Source organism: Aythya marila (assembly GCF_965140915.1).
Source record: "Aythya marila genome assembly, chromosome: 3".
NCBI classification, from domain to species: domain Eukaryota; kingdom Metazoa; phylum Chordata; class Aves; order Anseriformes; family Anatidae; genus Aythya; species Aythya marila.
This window is the reverse complement of record NC_139044.1, coordinates 66,444,196-66,466,863: the sequence shown is the minus strand read 5'-3', so window position 1 is coordinate 66,466,863 and position 22,668 is coordinate 66,444,196. Positions and strand designations below refer to the sequence as shown.

Here is a 22,668-nt window from a genome sequence, read left to right as displayed (position 1 = left end):
GCTTTTAAAACAAGTTAAATCTATGTGCTTTTTCATGTTTATGTAGTCAGTAGCCACCAAAACTCATGCCTTGTTCAGAGATGAGTCTTTACTTCTAAGTCCTCTTCTGTAGATACTTGAAAAACTGCAAATGCTTTCTCTTGAATTTGCTGTACATAAATGGTGTATTCTGAGTATATTTTTAGCGAAAAAAACAATTTATATGCCTTTTGCATTTGCTGTCTGGAATGCATGTAGCATTCTTGAGCAGTGAGGCTTACCTATGCAGTCCTGTCCTTGATATTCCATGTCCAAATAAGCTACATAGTCATTTCCTTCACTTTTTATTTTTAAAGAAAATTCTTATCTTTGTGAATGGCATAATTGTCTTTTTATTGACAATTCTTATTCAAAAGGTAGGAATTAGTTCTGTTAAATCCAAACAAGCTTAAGAACAAGCTATACTTGAAACTGATTTTCCCAAATAGAAAAGATGGGATTTTTTTTTTTGTGTTGTAATGGGTTTTCCTTTATTAGAAAAAATAAAATGTGCTTATTTTTGCAAAAAGTTAATTCATATCTTTGTAATACCGAATTATAAAGAATGTTTAACCTTCTCAGGCATTGCAAGTGAATATTTGGGCACTATAACTTTGTTTAGTTTTAAGAAGTAAAGTTTTTGTAATTTATTTACTAATAGCTTAGTCTTTATCTACTTCCATTTTTTTCTTTATTGTGTTATGTTTCCATTTTTAGGGATGTAGTAAGAACTCAGAAGGCCAGCATTCTCTTAAACACTTCCAAACAGTCCGTACAGAACCTCATTGCATTGTTATCAGTCTTAGCACATGGATCATATGGTAAGAATGAGTATGCAGGTGTTCGTTTATGCTTATATATAAGGATTTCTTGTACCTTAAAGCAATGTCTTCTAATTAAAAAGAATCATTTTGACAGACAAAATGAATATCTTATATAGATCTCTAAAGAGTAGAGAGGCAGGCTTTCTGGAGCGAAAATTAGTTTGTCCTTGTGACTCTCAGAGAGGTCGGAAATTAAGTAAAATAAATAGTGGTTTTGGTATGCTCCTTTCCTGCCTACCAGGAGAGAGCTGTTTTCTCTCAGTACCACCTCCATTGTACAAACACAGGTTTCTTCCTGCTAAACAACATTCAGTCACATCACCCACCTTTTTCATTGATATCAGTTGTGTTTAAGTAGACGAAATGTCTTGAATTGCCACTGAACTATAGTTTTTACAGTGGCCACAACGCTATTGCCATAGAAGATTAAAGCATACCAAGATAACTGTGAGTACATTGTGTACTATAGAGAATTGGCTGGTTATAGGAGTTGTCTTTCCTGCTTGTTTTGGTATGGTTATTTTCAGGGCTACAAACTGATTTTAATTAACTCTGTTAATGTTGAATGCATTAGGGCTGATCATTAGGTGCTCTTCATTAGGCTTAAAGAGCATGTATGGGATGATGGGATTCATTTTTATTAATATTTTTAGTACTAAGAACTGAAACCTAGAGCTTAAGTAATTTGTGTAAGCTTTTTTTAAGAGGGGTCAGTTAAAACTGGGAGGTAAGTCCAGATACCCTGAATTCCAGTTCATTTCCTCTTTTGTTTAGGTGTTACGAATGTGATGAAGAGCTGTCAACACATTGCAACAAAAAGGCCTTGGCTCAGATAGTTGACTTTCTTCAAAAACATGGTTCCAGGGCTGAACCAAGTAAGTTTACACAAATAATTTTATCTGAGACGTCTGTAATGTACTGTCCTTAAAAATGTGCATTTCAAATTTTCAGTCATATTAATCATATTATTGACAAGTTGTGTGTGAGTGTAACACGGTTTGTAACTGCAGAGTTACTTGGGCAAGTAGTGATCATCGTAGTGTTTTTTATAAAAAAAAAAAAAATCATTTTTTTTTTATCGAGTACAATTAAGGGTTTAAAATATCACTGTAGGATGGTTTTCCCAGATTTTGCCTTTAATGAAGAGAAAGCTGTTTACTGTAGAGAAGATATACCTCAAGTAAAATGCTTTATAAATTAATGCACAAAAACATTACAAAAGAATTAGTGATTTGAATTTTTCTAGTGTGGATGTGTCGCATCTTACAGTTTTCGATTCAGACTTGTTTTTCATAGTTAATTAAATTTGTGTAAGAGGATCTTCTAGTACTCTGGTGTTGGATTTACTGCTTTCTGTTCATTGATGTCATTGGGTTGTGATATAATGCTCGTTTTTGTTAATAGAAAATTCTCTTAAATTATTTTCTTAGTTCAGGAACCTCCTATATCAGTATATATGATAGTAGATAGAACTTCGTATGTGTGGCCCTCAACTGTCTATTCTTGATAATGCTGATGTTATTCATTCCTACCATAACACATACTTCAGCATTTCTGGCTTGTAATTTATGGCATACATCAGATTCCAGGTTTTCTTTGCAAAACAAAACCAACAAAACAAACAAAATCACTTAACAAGCTTGTAAAACAATTGGTTGCAGATTTTAGCAGATGTTGGTAGTCACCTGGTTATAAGACCGGAAAAGAATGCCTTAGGGGATTGGACTACGTATTCCTTCAGCTGCATGTGTGCAATTCCTGCTAGTTCTAAGGGGTGATATGTATTTTTTGAGGGGGGAGAAATCCAAGGGTCACTCAGAAATTCATATTTTATATTTTGATCTAGTCACAAGTTGTGTGTTAAGTTGTTTGTAGTACATGGGTGAATTGCTACTTTTTGCATCTTTTTGCCTGGAACAATGAAAATGCAGTATGTGATTTCACTCTCATTCACAGTTTCAGTTTCACTTTACATAAAGTAATAAATGGGTTTTGTAGCTTGCTTGCAGATTAAAAAGCTGTAGTGTTTAATTTAGTTAATTCAATTTTTGAACTTCTGGATAAGATTTTCAGAAGCTATATGATTCGTTGGGCTTCATGTTTTGGATTCATACTTTGTGAAACTTGAAAACCTTTAAAGTTTTCTGAGTATGGTGCTTAGGAGTTTTTTGTGAAATGTCTTAAATTAAGCAACTAAAATTCCAATCTAATTCAGAAAATAGTAAGCTTATCTTTAAAATCAACTGCTTATAGTAGAACGGGGCAGAATGTATTTCTTCTATATATGTATTTGTGTTTCATTTTGATACTCTGGAAACATATTTCATTTAAATATCTGCCAGGTATAACTGGAAACTCCTTTCTATAACTGGAAATTAGAATGTATTGGTTTTATTTAGGGAATAAACTTTTTTTTTTTCTTAATTGATTTAAACCTATCATCCAGTTTTAGTTTGTGGTTACATGGTTTGTGACAGTAGCCTATGGAGTTCACCCTGCTTATTGTGGTGCCTCAAAAAGCGAGGTTCTGTGGCAGCGATCGGTGGTATTAGCAGTAACTAAGTGCACCCAGTGACCCAGAGCTTTTACTGTGAACACAAGGTAGTGAGCGATGCAATACAGTTGTACGTAAGTGACAGACTAACAAGTCCACGTTCCCAGCACCTCACGCTGTCTGTGAGGTTTCTGAGGCAGTGCTGCCTCAGAAGCAAAAGCCCTACAGCTTGCTCCTGATCCGTCTTTCCTGGTCATTCTCCATCGAATTGCTTTGGGAACTGTGAGGGGCAGGATTCCTGCTGGCTTTTATCTGGTCTGGATCAGCTCCATAGAGTGATCCAGTGCTGGTGAGAGCAGCACTGTCATGCACCAGCGTGGCCGAGTGGTCATCCCCTCAGCAAGATGGCTCCAGAAGGGCCTGCGCCCTTCCAGGCAGGCTGTGGCCCACCCGCTCTCAGCCTGCACACCTCTGCTCCACGCTTGGAAGTCAGCGGCCCTTGGTCAGGCATCACTGCTGTTATCGGGAGCTCTGGGATTAGCTGCCCAAAGATGTTCTGCTGGGCTTTCTCGAGTGGCAAGGGGAAGAGGAAAAAGTAGCTTGCCTGTCACAGTTGGTTGCTTCGGTCCCAGCTACCTACTGGAAGAGGCTAAGAGACATTGATGTGTTGATAAATAAATAATAGGTGTGAGCAGAAATTTCCAAAGAGTACTGAAGTACTGTTATTTATTTATTTATTAAGCTAGAATGCCTTTTAAATATTTTTTAAAAATAAAATCTGAAATCAAAGCCTGATTTGTTCCATTGTCCAGAAACAACACAAAGTATAACAATGAAAATTAACTCTACCATTGACAAATCATCTTTTATTTTATTTTAAGCATAGCATTTCATTTCATGTTACCACAGTATTTCCAGTATAACTATCATCCTTTAAATTCTTTGTTGGCCTAGATTTAAAAAAAATATATATATATATATATATATTTTGCATATAAGTCAATAATAAACTACTAATTTTAGCCCAGGAAATAGGAATTATTAGCTGTCAGTTTTATGCTGCTTGTTTCCTACAACTTACTTTCATTTCTTTAAAATTGATATAATGCTTTTATTCTATTGCTTTTCTGCTTCCTTCAATTAAAAACAAACAAACATATTTACTTAATTTTCATACCCAAATGTGGCACCGTAAAAAAGATTTATCTTATATCTGGGTTGCTTTCTAATCTAACAACTGGTCGGCATGGTACTTCATTACAATTCATATAGCATTATCTAGAAATTTCTGCAGAAATGCAGTATGAGCATAGATGTAAGTAACAGATGAGAGCTGTTAGGATTTTTTTTTTGATTATTGAAAGTTTAGGAGTCATTTAAAGATAAAATAATCAGTTTAAACATGTAAGGGAGGGTTATATAGATTTCCTAATTAATGCATCTTGGAAAATAAACAAAAGCAAAATGCTTGTCATTTGGTACTAATGTGGTGGAATAGTGTGGCAGCAGGATCCCTGCTTTTCACTCAGTCTCTCATAAAGATTCAACTTCACTTCAGCTGTAAAAATGTGCAAATTACATTACTACTACATGACTGACTTTTGTAATTACATTAAGCGATTGAGATAAATCCCAGTGCTGGGTTCCCAAAAGAATGCTTGCAGCTGTGTGATTTTCGCATCTGATCCTATGGTTTGTTGTACCCAGCCATGCCTGCTATTTTTTTCCCTTTTTTTTTCCCTCCCCCTTCTCTGTAGAGGAGTCTGTTTGGTTAAGAGGTCATGTTGGGCACAAGATGGAAGAATAAAGCAAGATTGCTTTCTAGGGTGTACCACCCAGAAATTTGTTTTGTGGAAAAGGTTAGCAGGCCATGATGATTTTCACAGAAAGGCAGGTGCAGTATTGTCAGTGTGGCACACTTGTGAGCTTCACATGGACATAATGCACATGTAGTACACAGGAACCATGCTGAGACATTGCTAGCTGGGTGTCTGCTCATTTGCTGGAGAAAATAAATAGTTTTGTGGTCTTAAAAATGCATATTTTCTTTTATAAAAGCCAAATTAGACATTGTTTGAAGACATAAGATTGCATACTGAATTTGTTTATAGAGCAGTTAATTTGTTTGTGTGGCAATAGAATGAGAAGGAGGAATATCTGTTCTCAAATTCTGTAGTTAATTTTATTATTGGGAAGTTCAAGCAGAGGAATGAGATTTTGCTAGTAAGTTCAGCTGCCCAGCTTTTGCCAATAGGTGAAATTTAGAAACTTGATTTATGGTTTAATGGGTATAATTAATATAAAGCAAAGATTAAAAAATATATGATTGTACAGTACAAGTAATGGGTGTTAACTTGTCTGGAGAAACAGTTTGAATAATTTAAACTTAAGCAAAATAATGCAGAATATGTTGACTATCCAAATCTGAGTTACACTTCAGCAAAGAGATATTTCTGTTCACAGTCATAAATTTTCTTTCAAAATTTCTTATTGTTAAAAAAAATAAATAAATTCAACATTCTGTTGTTTTTACCTGCAGGTTCTTCCCTTTACTGTCTGCATACTTAACTTGTGAGGTGTAGCACAAGTCATTTAAGCGTAGAGCATCAACATCAAGGGTTGAATAGGTTGCTTTTTCACACTATGCAGATGTGGTTTTTAGTTCGTAACATTCTGACAGAATTACAGTAATAAAGTTGTAGTCCGTAATCTTTAATTTGGTAGGATTGTAGCACCGTAAGAGAAATCAATCCTTTAAAATGTAAAACTAGTGACCATTTAAGATGAGAACAGTGCTGTTTTCCTGAGGCTAGTCATTCTTTTCTACAGTGTTGGAAAAAAAAATGATTTTTTTTAAATAAAAAAGGAGTGCTTGACAATTTAGTACCATTTCATAATATAGCATGATGAGAACTTAGTAAAAGAAAAGAAATCTATTAACCTTGCTTTCACTATGAAGACCTTCAGCTGAAGTACCAGAGCTCTATTCAACAAAAAATGCTTGACCTTGGAATAAAAGTGCATATTCCTGGAACCTCATTTTTAATTACAAAAAACAAAAAACACTCACATTGAAAAGATGAGCAAAAATGCTTACTCCCACAGCTGAAAGAAAAATTGGATGTCAGTTACATTTTTGCTTACATACCATCTGCACCCCCAGTCATATTTCAGTTTCAGCAAGGTAGGTATAGAAGACCAGGTACACTGCAAATGTTTGCAATACTGGCAAAACAAATAAATACAGAACCAGTGTTAAGTTTTTTGAATGTCTTTTGCCAGTGGGTGTGCCAGCACTGTTTGCTTTTACACCTGGTCTAGTGACTTCTTGTGATTCAGAAATTGAATCATTCTCTGTATAAAGGTAGGGTTGGGACATCTTAGTTGCGTACCTGTACAGCTGCTGCTGTGCAACCATCATTTCCCTGCCCTCAGAGCCTATGAGACAAGACTACAGCCAAGCAGGAGGAGGTAGAAAAGCTTAAGAAAACATTGGTGTGATCTTGTTCTGCATCGCAAGCAGTGCTGTAGCAGAGGAGCAGCCTCTGACTGCTGCAGGTGTTGTGAACAGGGGTTGCTAGCACTGGGGAGGAAAGGACAGCAGTGGGTGGCATGGCCAAGCACGAGGACTGTGCTGAAGCACAAATGCAGTTGTTTGGGAGTGCAAGAAGTGAGCACTTGGGGATGGATGTTGTCGCAGACCAGAGGCAGGTGCTGGAAGGTGGTCAGAGGGGCATGGCCAGCCCTGTGTAGAGCTGGGAGATGGTCTTGGCAGGGAGCCTGTGGAGCAAGATAGCCTTTGCAAGAGAAAAGGAGGCTGCAGGGATCAAGGCACAGCGTGGGTGGGCGTTTTTCCCACATGACAGGATGAGAAAGGACACCTCTACAGAAAAACTGCAGAAGGAACTTGATAGAAAAGTGTACTCTGAATGTGAGCCCCCCCAAATTGTCAAATACGCTGTCCCAGTTATGAAGGGACGGGCCTGTGTGTGGCTGATGCCCACCCTGTCTGAGAAAGGCAAAGAAGCCAAGGGGAACTGTGTTAACTCTGAAAGATGTAATAGTGAATTACAGACAGAAATTAAGCTATGGATTTAGTCAGTTCCTTGCTTTTCACCCACCTTGCTCCAGGGAACACTAACAAGAGTTAACTAACAATGTTCCTTTATAACACCTACTGCTACGTGTGGCCATGTGGCTGGAAGCACTTCTTTTCTCATAATGCTGTTCAGCCAGGAGTTGTAGACCCTCATGGATAGCAGTAGATTATAAACATTTTGATGGTCCTTTTGCTAAAATTCTTCTCGTATTTATACTGACTTAAAAGTCACTTTTAATATCCCAAAGCACTGCTGTGAAAATACCACAGGACTGCAGGATTCAGTTAGGAAGAGTCTGAAACAGTTCAGTGCAAATTCACTTTAAAAAATTACGTATTACTCTTTGATTAATAACAGGCTGGTAGCCTTGGGTTAATCTTGCAGAAGGACCCTTCAGCCCCAAGCTGTAAAGTATTAGCTATCACAGTCATCACCAGCATCTTCTATTAAGACTGACCAACTCTTCACATGTCAACTAAACATTCAGCTTTAGGCCTGTCTGTCATCTATCCCCAATACGGGGATGCTGAGCAGAGTTAAACACTGCTCTCCTTCCTCTGGCTCTGTATTTGTCCTTAAAAGTGTTTGCACAGGGTAAGCTAGAGAGCTGATAGTGGTTGTGATGGCGAAGTGCCACTTCTGTCAGGATTTTTTCACAGATACAAAAAAAAAAAAAAAAAAAAAAAAAAAAAAAAAAAAAAAAAGGAATATCATTTGAGATGAGCTTGTAAAAAGTATTGAAAAATCAAGGGACAGTAGTTAAAACCTTTGTAATGAAAGGAGACACCTAGACTTCTGTAACAACACACAGGCATTTTCTTAATTTACTGCTACTTCTCAGTGTGCTAATTACTAATTTGTGACAGTCGTATGTCTGGTTCTCATGCTCTGCATTTCACAACTGCGTATTCACTCGGCTCTTATCACAAAACTGGATGCTTTTGCTTTGTTTTTCCTCCCTCAATAATTTATATGTAAGGCTCAGCAAATGGAGCCTTGCTACTTGTGTGAAGCTGCCATTTAACCATGAAGTGAAATGCTTTTACCGGGTTTGCCCTGCAGATACGGTCCGCTGTGGCAGTGCTGTCCTTATTTGGTGGCTGTGCAAGGAGAGCCAGGTGGTGCTGCAAAGCGTAGCACAGTGAAGCGTGGACAGATCTAGGTTTGACATTTGTCATCCTGTACTGCTAAAGGGAAGAGAAAAATCTGCTTTTCCATATGCTTATGCTTTAATTTTTGCCTGCAGTTTTGTCCAGATGGCCTTGTGAACGTTGTTTACTTTAAGATGCTGTCCCAGATGTTTTTGAATGCCGATGGATAAATGCAACAACTGTGGTATACTAATACACAAATTATTTACACAATTTTGCCCTTTTTTTTTTTTTTTTTTTTTTTTTTTTTAACTCTCTCTTCTCCCCAGCACTTCTCTGTATGGCACAAATTATATTATTAAATTTCTGAGAGTGAGCAGTGCAGTGCAGATACGTGGACCTCTCTTTCTCCTGATAAGATTCTTTTGTAGTTCTTTGTGGATGGAAGAGTTTCAGATGCTGTAGTATATCCCTTGTAAGCATGTCGAGTAAAAAGTGTTAGTACACATAGCCTGTAAAACCGTGATTAATGTAGGGTGTGAGCAGCTCCCAAGCTATTTGTCATTTATTGTGTTCAAAAACTCTTTGCTTTTTCAAGGAGAATTTATTCGTTCTTTGCCCTTGTACTGTCTTCATTCTCCACACCAGTGGAATGGAGTATATTTTAAAGCTGCGTAAGCAGTATTACCAAGAACATTTAAAAATACTTTTAAACAGCAAAGCACCTCTTACTGCATTTTGACAAACTCAGATGCAATTTGGAAAAATAATTATGCCTTGATGGCACTATAGGGTGCAGACAAACTGCGTCAGAGGCTTCTTGCAGATAAAAAAGATATTTTAATGACTTCTTTTTTTATTTAATTATTTTTTTTTCATCTTCTAAGTAAGAAACTATGCAGGAATGTACATAAAAGAACCTTTTGGCATGAGCCTTTCATTAACGTAAATAGGCTGGTTAGTTATTTCTCAAGAACGCTTTAATGAGACTTCAATGTGAAACTCATTAGAACAAATATATGAATTCATATGTCAAGGCATAGATTGCAGCATCACAATTCTTGGCATCTATTAAGTCCATAACTCATTTACATTGACATGCATTGTTAATCAATATTTAAGACACTGCAGATGTCAGTAATGTTCATATTTAGTCCTGCAACCATGACAATATGAAAGTTGCTAGTAGAATCCCAGGCTAAATATTGTTATCTCAAGTCTTTCCATTACCTCTAGGCTACAAGTTAATGACTGTCTAACTTTGCTGCCTCCATCCATTTAAATAATAAGGGAAATGGGAAACCCCATGGATGTTATACTGGTAGCGTATTCCACTGCAGTTTCACCAAATTTTTGTGGTTTAAAATTAAAACAACATCGTTGTATGCATTTGGGTTGTGTTAGCAACCCCTCAGGCTGTGACAAAGGGAGGTAGGTGGAGGAGTAAATGTACCATTTGCGAAAACTGTTAACAGCTCCAGTTCAGTTACCTTGACCAAGCTGTACAAGACAGTTTAAACAAAGCACAATAATTTATAGAGACTTGCAGTATTCAATTGGTAAACTCTGGTTACCTCTCCTTAAATGCACCAAGGAGTAGCCTTTGTGTGGTGTCTCTAGTGTGTGTAATGACACTATATATATATATATATATATATATATATAGAGAGAGAGAGAGAGAGAGAGAGAGAGACTTCCTGTTGTTAATAAACTGACAGAATCTGTTTTACTTTATTTATTGCTTAGGTAGTTGAAGAAGTTCAAGTCTTATGGGACAATCTCATTGTTGTGGGAGGCATTTACTGGTTACATGTAGCTGGGGGGGAGGATTTTTTCCAGGGATTTAACTGCTGATGTCTCTTGGTTTTTTTAAAGACTATGCAGAGCAGCTTAGAGTACCATCAAGGTATCCTTAAGTACATGTCAAAAACTATAAGTGTAATCCATGGAAGGACTGAATTGGTTAAACTATACAATTATCTAGTAACGTTAATCTATAGTTTAATTACAGGTTCATCAAAAATTATACGACTCCGTGAAGAAAACAGTGAAACAAGTGAAATACTGAAAGGCAAAAATTCTGGTAATGGTGCATCAGTTCCAGTTAAAGGAATAAATAATTTAGGAAATACATGCTTTTTTAATGCTGTCATGCAGGTAAGATGGAAAGCTCAAATAGTCTTCACTCTATAGATTTCAGAAATAATTGATCTGTATAAACTGTAGCCTTCATAAAAGGTACTGAATGTTACCAGTTTTCATTCTGCTGTCTGGAGGTCCTTTTAAAATGGTTTTCACTTCTGGCTATCTAAGCACTATTTCCTTTTATAACAGAAAAGAGTTCCTGGATCAGTAGCATTTTTCAAAGTACTGAGACAAATGAAAATGTCAAGTATGTTACACACTGCATATGCGTGTGGGTTGTACTCTAGCATATGGTTTTATTTGTAGTTCAGCATTAGGCAGTCATGAGTAATGCATGGTATTTACCATACTGGTGGGTGTGAAAAGTGGTACTTTATGCATAATTTAAATTATCAAGCACCAATGTTGCCTGCACAGTGAGTTGTGATGATTTTAAGCCCCTACAGAGGATGCAGCTATAAAAGTACTTTTATTACTATATATTTTTTTTTCTGACCAGATTAAGAGAATGAATTATACCAATGTACTTTTATTGATTTGAGCCTATAAATAATCCAACATTGTAAAAATAGCAGCAACCCTACTGGATTTTATATTGGAACATCTTAATGCCTGCTGGTTGAGCAGAGACACCTGTAAATCTGCAGACAGGAGTGAGCAAATGAGACGAAACTGCTACAAAGGTGTTCTGAACTGTCAGGCTTTACTTGGCATTAAGGGTGGTGATTACAAAACTTAGCCACCAAACAGTACATTTGTAAGGAGTAGCATTAGTACAGGTTGTTCTCTATGCATACTTGGAGCACTGTAGAAACTGAAGCGACCTGCAGCAAAAAGTAACTAAAAATAAAGGGGGAAAAAAAAAAGCTGAGATGTGTTGAGTTGGTTTCTCTCTTAAATTCAGAGAGGCGGTGCTTCAAAGCATTGCAAAGCCCCTGTGCTTCCTGGAGCACTATGAGGGAGGCTGCAGAGTTCAGAAGAAAGGAATGCTTTCTCATATTAGTGTCCTCACCATCCAAAATAAATAAATAAATGAACTTGGTTGTACAACAAAAATAACAAAGTTATTACCAGGAAGCTATTTCAGAATTACAAAAGCAGAAGTACATACAATTTTCAAAACAGCCTAAGATTAGTGATAGCTTTTACAAGGATGATGCCTGCTTTTTCTAGTGGTCTCACTTAAATTACCTCAGTTGTACATTATTGAATATGTCTGTTTTTGTCTACTCCTAACTAAAGAAAACTGTATAGCTGAAAGATCAGTGTGAGTTTCTTGTTTGTTTTTGTTTTTTTTTCTTTAAGAACTTGGCACAGACTCACATACTAAATGAACTGATGTATGAGATGAAGGAAAAAGGAACAAAGTTAAAAATCTGTCATACTTCAGACTCCCAATTGGTAAGTGTGCAGTGACAAATACAAATTTCGGCAAATGGGAAGAAACAAGAGAATGGGAAATCACATCTCTGTTAAAAATACTCTTATTCTCTCATTTGTTTTTATCTCTTTATAGTCTAGCCAGTTGATGATATCCATGAACACACTCCTATTACAAAGCTAATTATTCAGCCCTGAAGGAGGGGAAATAATCACTTCCTTTCACATTTTGTAGCAGTGAAGTAGCAAATAATACCTGACCTTAAGAAAGAGTGGCTTATTTTTGTTTCCCATTTTGTTTCTTCAGTATGCATACATAATACAGAGAACAGTATTTTTATCTCTGTAAAGTGTTTATGAAATATTTTATTCCAGTCTGTTCCAGCTCTTCATTGATGAGGCTTGTAAAATTTACGGCATGCTTCACAGCCAGAGGATTAAACTGAGAGAAACAAAATTCTATTGAAGACTAAATTTCTTGTCCTCAAGTTCATTTGAGGCATGTGGGAAAGAAACTAGTTGTTATTATCAAAATAATATGCTGCATTTCCCAGTCATTTCCTACAGCTTTGGGTTTTCACAATAAGTTTTTACCAAGTGGGGTAAAGATAATACCCCTTCCCTCTGCTAGCTAGTAAGGCAGTTTTCAGATGCTGGGTTTTCTGTTGGTTTGTTTGCTTTTTCTGATGTTTCCTGTGACCTTTCTGGTGATGGTAAGGATTGAGAGGTGGGAGTCTGTTTCAGATACCTCTGACATTGCAAAGAATTCTGAATGTTGATGTTGGTGATGCTGAGCTTCTCCAGGCAAGGACAGTGTGAAATTCACTGTACTGTTATCTGTATTACCTCTAATGGGAGTTCTGAACAGCAGCATGTTTCACTAAGTTATTCCTGAGCCACAACTGAGGTCTGGAGCTTGTTTGTGCCTGGAGGCTCAGGAAGGCAGTGGTGTGTTGGTTTATGCTCAATGTGAACCTTGCACAGCCGTAAGGTTGAAAGATTTGTTCTCTATTTAATGACAATGCTTATGGTGTAAGATCTGTGGAGCGAAGAATGCATTTTCTGGTCTCTGTATGTCAACAGAGGATTAGAGGACTACAGTAGCATAACAGATAGTAATGGAGAAACTCCTTGCTTCATGCTTGGTAAAGGGTATTTTTCAAGGTTTGGTAGAGTATGCAATGTGAATACTTGATATTTGTGTGTATCCACAGAGATTACGTTTTGTTCAGTTCAGTTTTTTGGACAAGGCAGTCTCTCTAGTTGTTTGTCTGGAAGCTGTTGTCTGTTTTTGTGAGACTCCAACGAGCTAGGAAGTAAGCCCTGTGATGAGATAAGAACCTGGCCGCATGTAAGGGAGAGCTGGTGATCTTGGAGCACAAGCAGCACTGAAGCAGCTGAGGAGCATCTCCTGATCTAAGTCTATGTCAGATGGCCGCAGGCCAGGTCCCTGCAGCCCTGGGGCCTGGTGGTATGAGCCGCACACCAGGAGGGGCTGGGTGAGACGTAGCATGGCTCCAGTTCTGCCTGCTCCCACCAAAATATCTGGCCTGTAGTGGTCTGCTGCTGGCCTCTGCTTGTGAACCACTGCCCCTGCCTTCCCAGCTCCTGCCTCCAGCAGGAGCAGTGGGTGCTCCTGTGGCCATCAGATGTGTGAGGATTTCAGGATACTGCTCTCGGCTCCATTCACACAGGAGTAAATCAGATAAACCAAGAGGTGTATGATGCAAACTTCCACTTGGCATTTACATTCTGAAAAACAGAATAAGTAAGCTTTCATAAAATGTGTTACTAATTAGTTTCAGAGAAGAAACAAGAGAAGGTTCCCTTATGGCTAGCTTTGATGTCCCATAGCCTGGCAAAATAGAAGAACTCCCTGTTTAAAAACTCATCCGTATTTCTTACCTTAAGCATTATCGTATTACACTTTGTTCTAGTAATTATTGACATGCCTGTTTCTAAAATTATTGGTTAACCACCAGTTCACTGAGAATTGCTAGGTATTGTGGCTATTATTGTTTAATTATTAAGCTTGCTCGTTCACCATTTCAATCATGTAGGTGACATCAACCTTTTTTTATTTTTCTTTTTTTAATATTCTGAGACTAAAAGTCACATTGTTCTTTCTCATAAGTATGTTAACATGAAACAATACCTGTTTATCACTCATTTTGAAATCTGATGCACAATTTACCTTTGCTTTGAAGGATCCTTTGGTGGTAAACCTCTCTAGCCCTGGACCCTTGACTTCAGCGATGTTCTTGTTCCTTCACAGCATGAGGGAGGCTGGAAGAGGTCCTCTTTCTCCCAAAGTATTGTTCAGCCAGCTTTGTCAAAAGTATGTATTGTTAGCATCTTTTTTTTTTCTTTTCAGTGATATATTTCTAAATATGCCATATCTGTTACAACACAAATGTCTTTCTGTTGTAAAATTGCAGGGTTTCTTGTTGTACTCCAGGGTTGTACCTGTTTTTCGTGAAATGTATGTGCTAGCCCATAACTGCTAACATGCAGTTGGCTTTCACTAGGGTTTAAGAGGGCAGAAGATGACGTAAAACCAAAAGAAAAAATACTATAACCTTTCAGATTTTGTTGACAGCTGTATATTAGCTTAAAACTGTGCTAATACTGCAAGATGTGTGTAGATGTTTTGGAAAAAGAAGAGTAAGCTTTTAAACGGGAAAGCTCTGCTTTTGCAAAGAGCTTACAAGCCCTAAAGAAGCCCCCATTTCTTGGTGTGGAAAATGTTTACAGTGGTGCTTTGTAGGTGTCTTCAATTATGATGCAAACAATCTTGCTTTTTAAAACACCTGTAGAATACCTATTTAAAAGTTGATACAAATATTTGATTATTGACCTTACAAGTAAAAGAAGCTGTAGAAACAAAGTTAGGAGGATCTTACAGCTGAGTCTCACATCTTAAAAGTTGTGGAAGTTAATTATGCATGTTAATTTATTTGCTATAATATTATTAAATGGAATTGTAAGTGTTCAGCAGCAAGAGGGTTAGGAAAGTTCCAATTTACTACTACAGAGTTCCAGGGTAACAACCTTGCTGTGCAAATATGGGTTTAATACAGAAGCTTTCAGACTAGAGCGAAGATCATTTAATTCTGATACAGAAACCAGTTACTATTTTTTCTTTATCCTCAAAATTCACTTCAGAAACTTAGTATTTTTTCTATTACTTCCTTTTGACTCTTTTGAGCTGTAAAAGGACGTGTATAGAAAGTCCATATAGTGACTTTGAATAGCAGTGTTCTCTGTTTAGTATCATCTACTTGAAAGAAAAACATACAGGGAAGTTAAAATATGTTGTTTCCTCACTCCCCCTCCTGTTTCTAGGAGGAGTCAAAAAAAGTGGTTATAAAAACAAAATCTTAGTAGAGAAATGGAAGGGAAATGATTAAATAGGAATAGTAGCTTTCCCTCTGTAAGTGTTAAGGGTGGAAGGGAAAGGATAATATTGAACATGCTCTGAAGCCCACATTAGCAAACTCATTGCAAAATAATCTCAGTGCACTGCACTTCAAATGGCATTGGCACTTTTGAAATGAGAGCTGGTTTGTATTTGCCCGTTGTGTGTGTGTGTGTATTTGTGTAGTCATCAGGTGATGCAACAGTACTAAATCTCAGATATCTAGTTTTTGTTGTTGTATTGTCATCTTTAAGATAGGTGTATGCTTTAGCTACCTGCTAAAAGTTCAACGTTTTTTAAGTGGGCAGCAGACTTTTGCTGCTCAGATCTGTATCTGTCAGCTTCTGCCATCTCTTACTTTCATCCACGCTTCTTAACTTTTGTTAGCCTTGCAGAACACACAAAACTGCCAGGATTTTTTTCCTGACTTAGCTTATGTATCAACGATGAAATGTCAGCCACAACCTGTTAGCAGGAAGTTAAGCAATCAGGGACAGTAAGTGGCTGCACAGTTATGACAGAAAGTTTTGGTCTTTTGAGTCTTCTGTTGATTAAGACATGGGCAAGAAAGGAGGAGAATTTCAGCAAATTCAGCAGTCTGCAGTGGTAGAAGTAGGAGAAGGATGTGGTGGATGTGATAGTTGAAAGACATGAGCTAGGCAGTAAATCCTGTAAGATACATTTACACATATTTTTTTGTTTACTATGCTTACAGATCTGCTGAAAATGTTAGTAAAATTAGGTTAAGAGGACAAAAAAAAAATTATTCAGGGTCTTGAACATGCTGCTTGGTTCTAATGGCAAAACTTAAGTGGGAAGGGTTAGTTGTACTTGGAAACACACTTAAGTCTATTATGATTTACTAAAGCCCATTACTGATCAGTTATTCCATGCAGGTTAATTTGCCTGCTGGGATGTACATTGGAGCAGAGATGCCTGTTTTTTTCTGTTTGAGGTTTGCTGACGTTATTTTGATGCTGTGGCTAACTGACACTGAAGTGCCTGTACAGAGTGCAAAAATACTCAAAGCTTTTATTGAAACTGCTGTACAGATGTGTTCTGAATTATTGATTTCTAGGCAGTACTAGGTGAAATAATCTGAAGAGTTCAGTAACAAAAGTGATGAGTGTACCTTCTCTACCTGAGTGTACCTTCTTTCTAAAAAATGCCACAATTTGTATGTGTGCAGATCTAGGCAAAAAGATCATGTGTCTCATTTCAACTGCTAATGAAGGATGTTCTGTTCCATTAAATTTATGTGAGATCTTTATTTTGTCAGTTCTATTTCCAACAACTTTTCGTTTTCAGGTAGAATGACCTGGCTCTCTACACTCCGTACATGCTTAAAACTGGAGGATGGGGGTGGGTATTAGCTTTTGAATATTAGAACTGTAAAAGCTTCCAGGGAGGTAAAATTGCAAACATCTTTCCTAAAGAGATGAGAGGATGAAAGTGAAAAGGGAAGACAAGTCAGCTAACTCCAGGGGAGAAGGGCACAGGGAAAGACTTTTAACTCTATTGTTTAGTTTTATATATGCTACACAGAAGTTTGCTGAGTCCAGTTGCAGCTTGGTTTTCGTTTTTCGGTTTCTTCCTTCCCCATCACAGATCTCAAGGTCTCACTGTCTGCGTCCCACTACACAGTATGTGACTGTACCTTCCTTCAGTAAAGAATTTATGAAGCAGATAAGATAGATAGGATAGGATGTACTTGTCTGTGATAACAGGAGTCAGAGTCAATGACCCAGTCCTTCCAGCCCTGTATTTGCCTTTACCATGACATTATTTTCAGTATTTGCTTGTAGTGTGCAAAATAGGGACGCACACAAATTAGTCACAAGTATTTAGACTTTTTACTTAATGCTTGGTATCGCTACTTCCAAATCCTATTGGGTTTCTTACACACGTGAATAATTGAAATGTTGAAGCTGTCAAGCAAGTGGTATGCAGTATTTCTTTACATACTTACATCCATCTATTGTTCAATCTGTTACAGCATGTTTTCTAGTCAAAAAGTAACACGGTGATTTCCTAATAATGTTTTTCTTATTTATAGCAGGAGGCTTATCCTTTAAAAATGGTGTCTTTTCCCTGATGACATAACTGTGGTATTTATATATAAACTTAAATTTTGTCTATCCAGCTATCTAAATCTATCAGGGCAAGCACTGGAAGCTCAGAGAAGAAAATTGTATTTTAAGCTTTTTATCTGTCTGTATCTATATATCTCTATTACATAAATTGGTATGTCTGGGTTTTATTTATTTATTTATTAATCTGGTAGTTGAATGGTTACATGTTTTCATATTGGATCAGCTGACACAAAATATAGCAAAGGTAGCTGTATAATTTAACACCTGACACTTGCCCTTATTTGCAATTCAATACTGGAATAACTTTTGAATTTGATGTTTGGAGTTGTTTATGTATTTATCATCATTATTATTATTCCCTTGTAGAAATTTCAGACTTTACTTGTTTCAGGTGTTCCAGTGTAAGTGTGAATGCCAATATTTGAACTGGACATCCTTACTCAAATTGTTTGAAAAGTGCTCAGTGAAAGAAAACCTAAGAAGGCAAGGAAGGAAGGAAAAGCAAGAAAGGAGCAGATGAAGGCACTTAGGAATGTGGCTAGATGTGGACAGGGCACTTGTAAAGAAAAGGAGCAGGTGCTTCCTTCTTCAGCTGACAGCAGTGACAGAGTGGATTCCCACAACCTGTAAGTGAAAACACTCAGGAAGTGGATGCATATTTTCTGCTGAAAAGCAGTAAGAGAACTGGGGCACAGTCCTTTCAACGGCAAGCTGCGTATTTAAGAGTCTAGGGAGATCACCGAGTGAAGTTCATCATCCTGTGTATGAAAGGGTGTTTGTGGTGCATTTTTTATATAAAATAACAAAAGAGAAAAAATGATACCAAGTGTTAATTTTATCAAGTGGTGGGGTAGCCAGGTTGAAGAAGAGGAGAAGAAGAAAAGAAATGGATGAGTCTTTCTATAGCAACTGTTTAGCGTCTGGTACTAATTCATCCACTGTTAATTTTGTTAGTGTTGCAGCTGTCAGATGTTTTGCTAGGACAGATTGTGAGCATAGCTACAGGGCCCTTCTGTTTGTTTTCCACTATTCTGAATATTAGGACTGCAGACTTCTGACTTATCAAGAGACTTAGTGACTAATGCAACACTTATGTATGAAGAGGACATAAATTTTCTTTCCCTTATTTGTTATGATTATTTTTATTGATGGATGAAAGTTTAGATTTGTGTAGCAAGTTAGTCTTGCAAATATAAGTGATTAATCTAAGAAGTAGTTACAGAATGTTAGAAAAGCTGTTTAAAATCTCCACCAAATAATTATTTATAATGGTACTATATAGATGCATTAGCAAGCAGGAAAAAATACTTCCCTAACAAGATTTTATTGATGGTCTCACAAAATACATACAGCTCTTTATTTATTTATTTTTCTCAAGGGGTATTAATTGTTTTTTATGCAGAAAAGTACAACTCAACATAGAGGTTTATGTGGGACTGACAAAATTCAGATTGTAGGTAGTTGGGACTATAGATTAGTTTTGGAGAGAAGCCTGAAAAATGCTTGGAGCATTCCATAATCACTTCTGAGCAGAAATGCTCAGGGGAGACAGGCAATGTTGTACAAGATTTTAAGAAGTGAAGGAGACAGGATTTTTCTTGTTAATTAGGAGTCTTTTGATACTTTTAAAATAACACCGCTGTAGAGAAAAATCTCTTCTAAAAAAAAAAAGATTTCCAACTTCCTTATTTTTCCAGTTTGACTTTTGCTATTTCAAGGTAAGGGCAGCCAAACACCGGGTTGATGTTTTTTTGACCAGTTGCCAAGAATTACTTTGGTCCCTCTTTGTGCCCACATGCGTGGTGCCGACAGTGCTGTGTTAGGTTCTGGTGCTCTCTGACAGAGGAGACCGAACCATCTCCTGCAGCAGAATTCGAGAGATTGCATCCGTCTATTTCAGTTCAGTTTGTCAGTTTCCATAAGTTCCAAACAAGTCAACAAAAAACTGAATGGACGAGGTTTACGAATTCAAACTAGCTTAATTGCATATACAAGTCATGCGCATTAGGAGGAATCATCTGCTCTTGTTCCTGAGCTTTGTGTTCATGTCTTCCAATCAAGAGGAAGAGCTGTATGTCATTTTGGACAGCAGAAGTATTTGCAGTGTGCGGTGTTGGTGAAGTTGGTAAGCACTGTTTGTAGGTATAATAAAGAAGTAAACCAGTAATTTCATTAGATCCACCAGAGGTGTATCCACAGCTGGAATGTCCACGCTAACCAGAACAGAGCATTACAAGATAAGGCTCCTTCAGAACTTGAAGGAGAGGCGACAAAGATAGAAACACTTCATGTGAAGAGGGACTTGAATATTAGGAATTCAGACAGGAGAGGAAATGAAAAGGGAGACGTTACAGCGAGAGAACACAGTAAACGATAGAAGATAAATTAGCTATGCTTATTTAACTGCCCTCATCAGAGTTCAAGGAGCTGTCTGTGAAACTGAAAGGCAACAGATTTACAGCCGGGGAAAAAAATCTATTTAACATTCTGTATAACTAAGCTGTAGAATTTGCAATCACAGAGCACCTTTGAACATATTATCAAGACTTAAGGGTAGAAAGAAGAATTAAATGTCTATATAAAGAGAGAACTTCTTTGAAGCAATACTGGACCTCATGCAGAAAGACCTTTACTTAGCTACCAGCTGGTAGTCAGGAAGAAATACCCACAGAAGAAGAAAAGATATTTCAATTACTCAGTATAAAGAGCCTTATTTTCCCTCTGAAGGCTGAGTGGGAAATGGATCTGTTCTGGCATGTCACCTGTGACGTCTGTTGAAAGCTACTTCGAACCAGTACTTTTTGCTCATTTGTCAGCATGGTGGTGCATTTCAAGAAAGTGATGGTGTCTTATTTCCTTTTGGGGAAGATGAGGCAGAAAAAGATGAAGGAAATCATCCAGCAAATCAGAAGGAAAGCTAAATCCTGTCTGTTCGTGCCATCAAGATGGGACAGGCACTTCTCTTGTTGTTTGTTAGAGCTGTGTGTGGCAAGCCCGTGTTTATTCCTGCCCAGCACCTCATGGTAGCAGGATGTTTAAGTCTCTGTGTCAGGTCTGAGATAAAGATTAGGAAAAGCAAGCAGAACAACTTTTCAGTTAGCTATTCTTCATTGGCAGTAAATGGATACTGTACAGTGTCACTGAGAAAGGTAAGTCCTGTGCATTGCTGTAACTTGTATAAAATGACCCTTCACCTATTTATTGGTAACTGATCGGTCTTGAGGAGAAATTAACGTCATCAGAGAGGCAAAATCTCTTTTCTCAAACTGGTATTAAGTAAACATTTTACTTTGCTTCTCTGGAGTTTACTGCAGTATTAAAGGAGTTCCTCTGCATTTTGCACTGCCAGAAAAAAAATCCCATAGTATGTTCTGCGTTCTGTTTCCAAGCACTTAATTGTTTATAAAGTTTTCCAAGGTGTTAGGTATTTCTAGGGTATTCTGCTCAAAGATAGTAATTATCAGAGAGATGACATCAAGAGGATTTTTATTAAAGACAGTCTATTATGTTAGCTCTGTGCAAAATGATTGAATGACTGTGATTGTATCCAAATTTTGCTCCTAAAGCATAACTTAATTTCCCTTAAATACAAGATAGGAATTAAAAGTTTTAGTATTTAGAGGACTTTTTTTTTTTTTTTTTTTTTTTTCCCTTTAGCAATGTATGGTACTGTGCAGTGTTTATTATTAAAAGCATTATATGAGAGAGATCATCACGAAAAATAGTTCTGTAACCGATAGCCAAGCAGTTACAATTTGTCTCCAGAAGAGTAGTGAGGAAATAGATAAGAGGCATGCATGTCGATGTCACAGTTGTCCTTCACCACTTATGGCCATTAGCGGGAGTTCAACCTGTTCTGTCATTATACTGCTGACACTGTACAACAGGTTGTATCGCGTTGGCACTGGCTTCCATATGTCAGCACATCTGTGAGCGGTCAACTCAACCAACCATCTTAAAGCCCCCCACTTTTGCCAAGGATCTTGCTTGAAGCATGTTTTCAAGGAGACAAGAGCGCACATCTTTTAGTTGTCACATTTCTACGTATCAGCATGGATTAATTCCTCCTCCGCCCGCTGGTACTGGTTTGTAAATGTAGGAATTCTCCACTAAATGCATTATGTGAGATGAAATTCCCTCCCTTACTCCTCTTGTTGTTTTATTTTTCTTTTGTGTCTTTTCCCTGAAAATAAATTTACTAATCTGATTTTTTTTCTATAAGACATGAACTACGTAAAATTATGTAGCATGCTACAGACATGAATGACCAATTAGCTCTATATTAATGTGTTAACAAAGACATCATTTGTCAGTCAAAATAAATGACTCATACCTTTCATAGCATCTTTGCAAGTCACTTTCCCTGCCACTTCAGTTTCAAAGTGGTAACTTACATTCCCGTCATCCTGACCCCTTTAAAATCCCAGCATGCAGATTTAGGTGAGGCTGGATGAGGATTTAGTACAAGCACAAAGAAGTGTAGATAATCTTGCCCTCATAGGTGGACTATGTGCTAGTAAAATGAAAGATTAAGAGAAACCAGTGCTGAACCATTGAAAGCTTCTATAGCTGGGTTCATTTTTTCCCCTTTCATTTAAGCTAATAAAACTGTGTGGAATATGCAGATGAACTATTTTCCCATGAAATATCTTTTAGGAAAGTAACTGTCATTTAAAATGAGTATTGTATGGTGCTTATCTGTGGGAGGTTATACTGCAAACCATGAACAGTAATAAAAAGGGGGGGAGGGGGGCTTTTTTCCTGATTTGCATGGAAAATCTCACTCTGGTGTGCCTGCAGTGGGCAAAAAAAAATCACAACTCCTGTAACTGTGATTGAGTTCTTGACTGCTTATTTGTCAAGTCAATATTCACTTTTCTTTCTTTTTACTGTATAGTCTTTTGTAGTCCTGTGGCCCTGCTTTTGTGACAACAACAACAAAAATGCTATTAGTAGAAGGATTCAGTTTGGGTAGACGCAAGAATTTTGTTCTATCAGTATACACTGGAGCTATTAATATGCATATATTGGAGGAGGTATGCTGAATATGCCTGTGAACTCTCACTGTATTGGGAAAACAAGACATTTCTCATAAATAAAATTAA

General features: G+C 37.3%; 1 protein-coding gene across 2 annotated transcripts in view; it reads left to right on the top strand.

Annotated features, from left to right (window-relative positions):
• Window positions 1-22,668, top strand: part of USP45 (ubiquitin specific peptidase 45) — a 54,798-nt gene that overhangs the window by 10,273 nt on the left and 21,857 nt on the right. For both annotated transcript variants that reach the window (XM_082755870.1, XM_082755871.1), the window contains exons 4-8: window positions 736-839; window positions 1,617-1,717; window positions 10,539-10,684; window positions 11,978-12,073; window positions 14,260-14,390. In XM_082755870.1, the coding sequence (XP_082611996.1) occupies window positions 736-839; window positions 1,617-1,717; window positions 10,539-10,684; window positions 11,978-12,073; window positions 14,260-14,390 (578 nt within the window). The remainder of the gene's footprint in view (window positions 1-735; window positions 840-1,616; window positions 1,718-10,538; window positions 10,685-11,977; window positions 12,074-14,259; window positions 14,391-22,668) is intronic.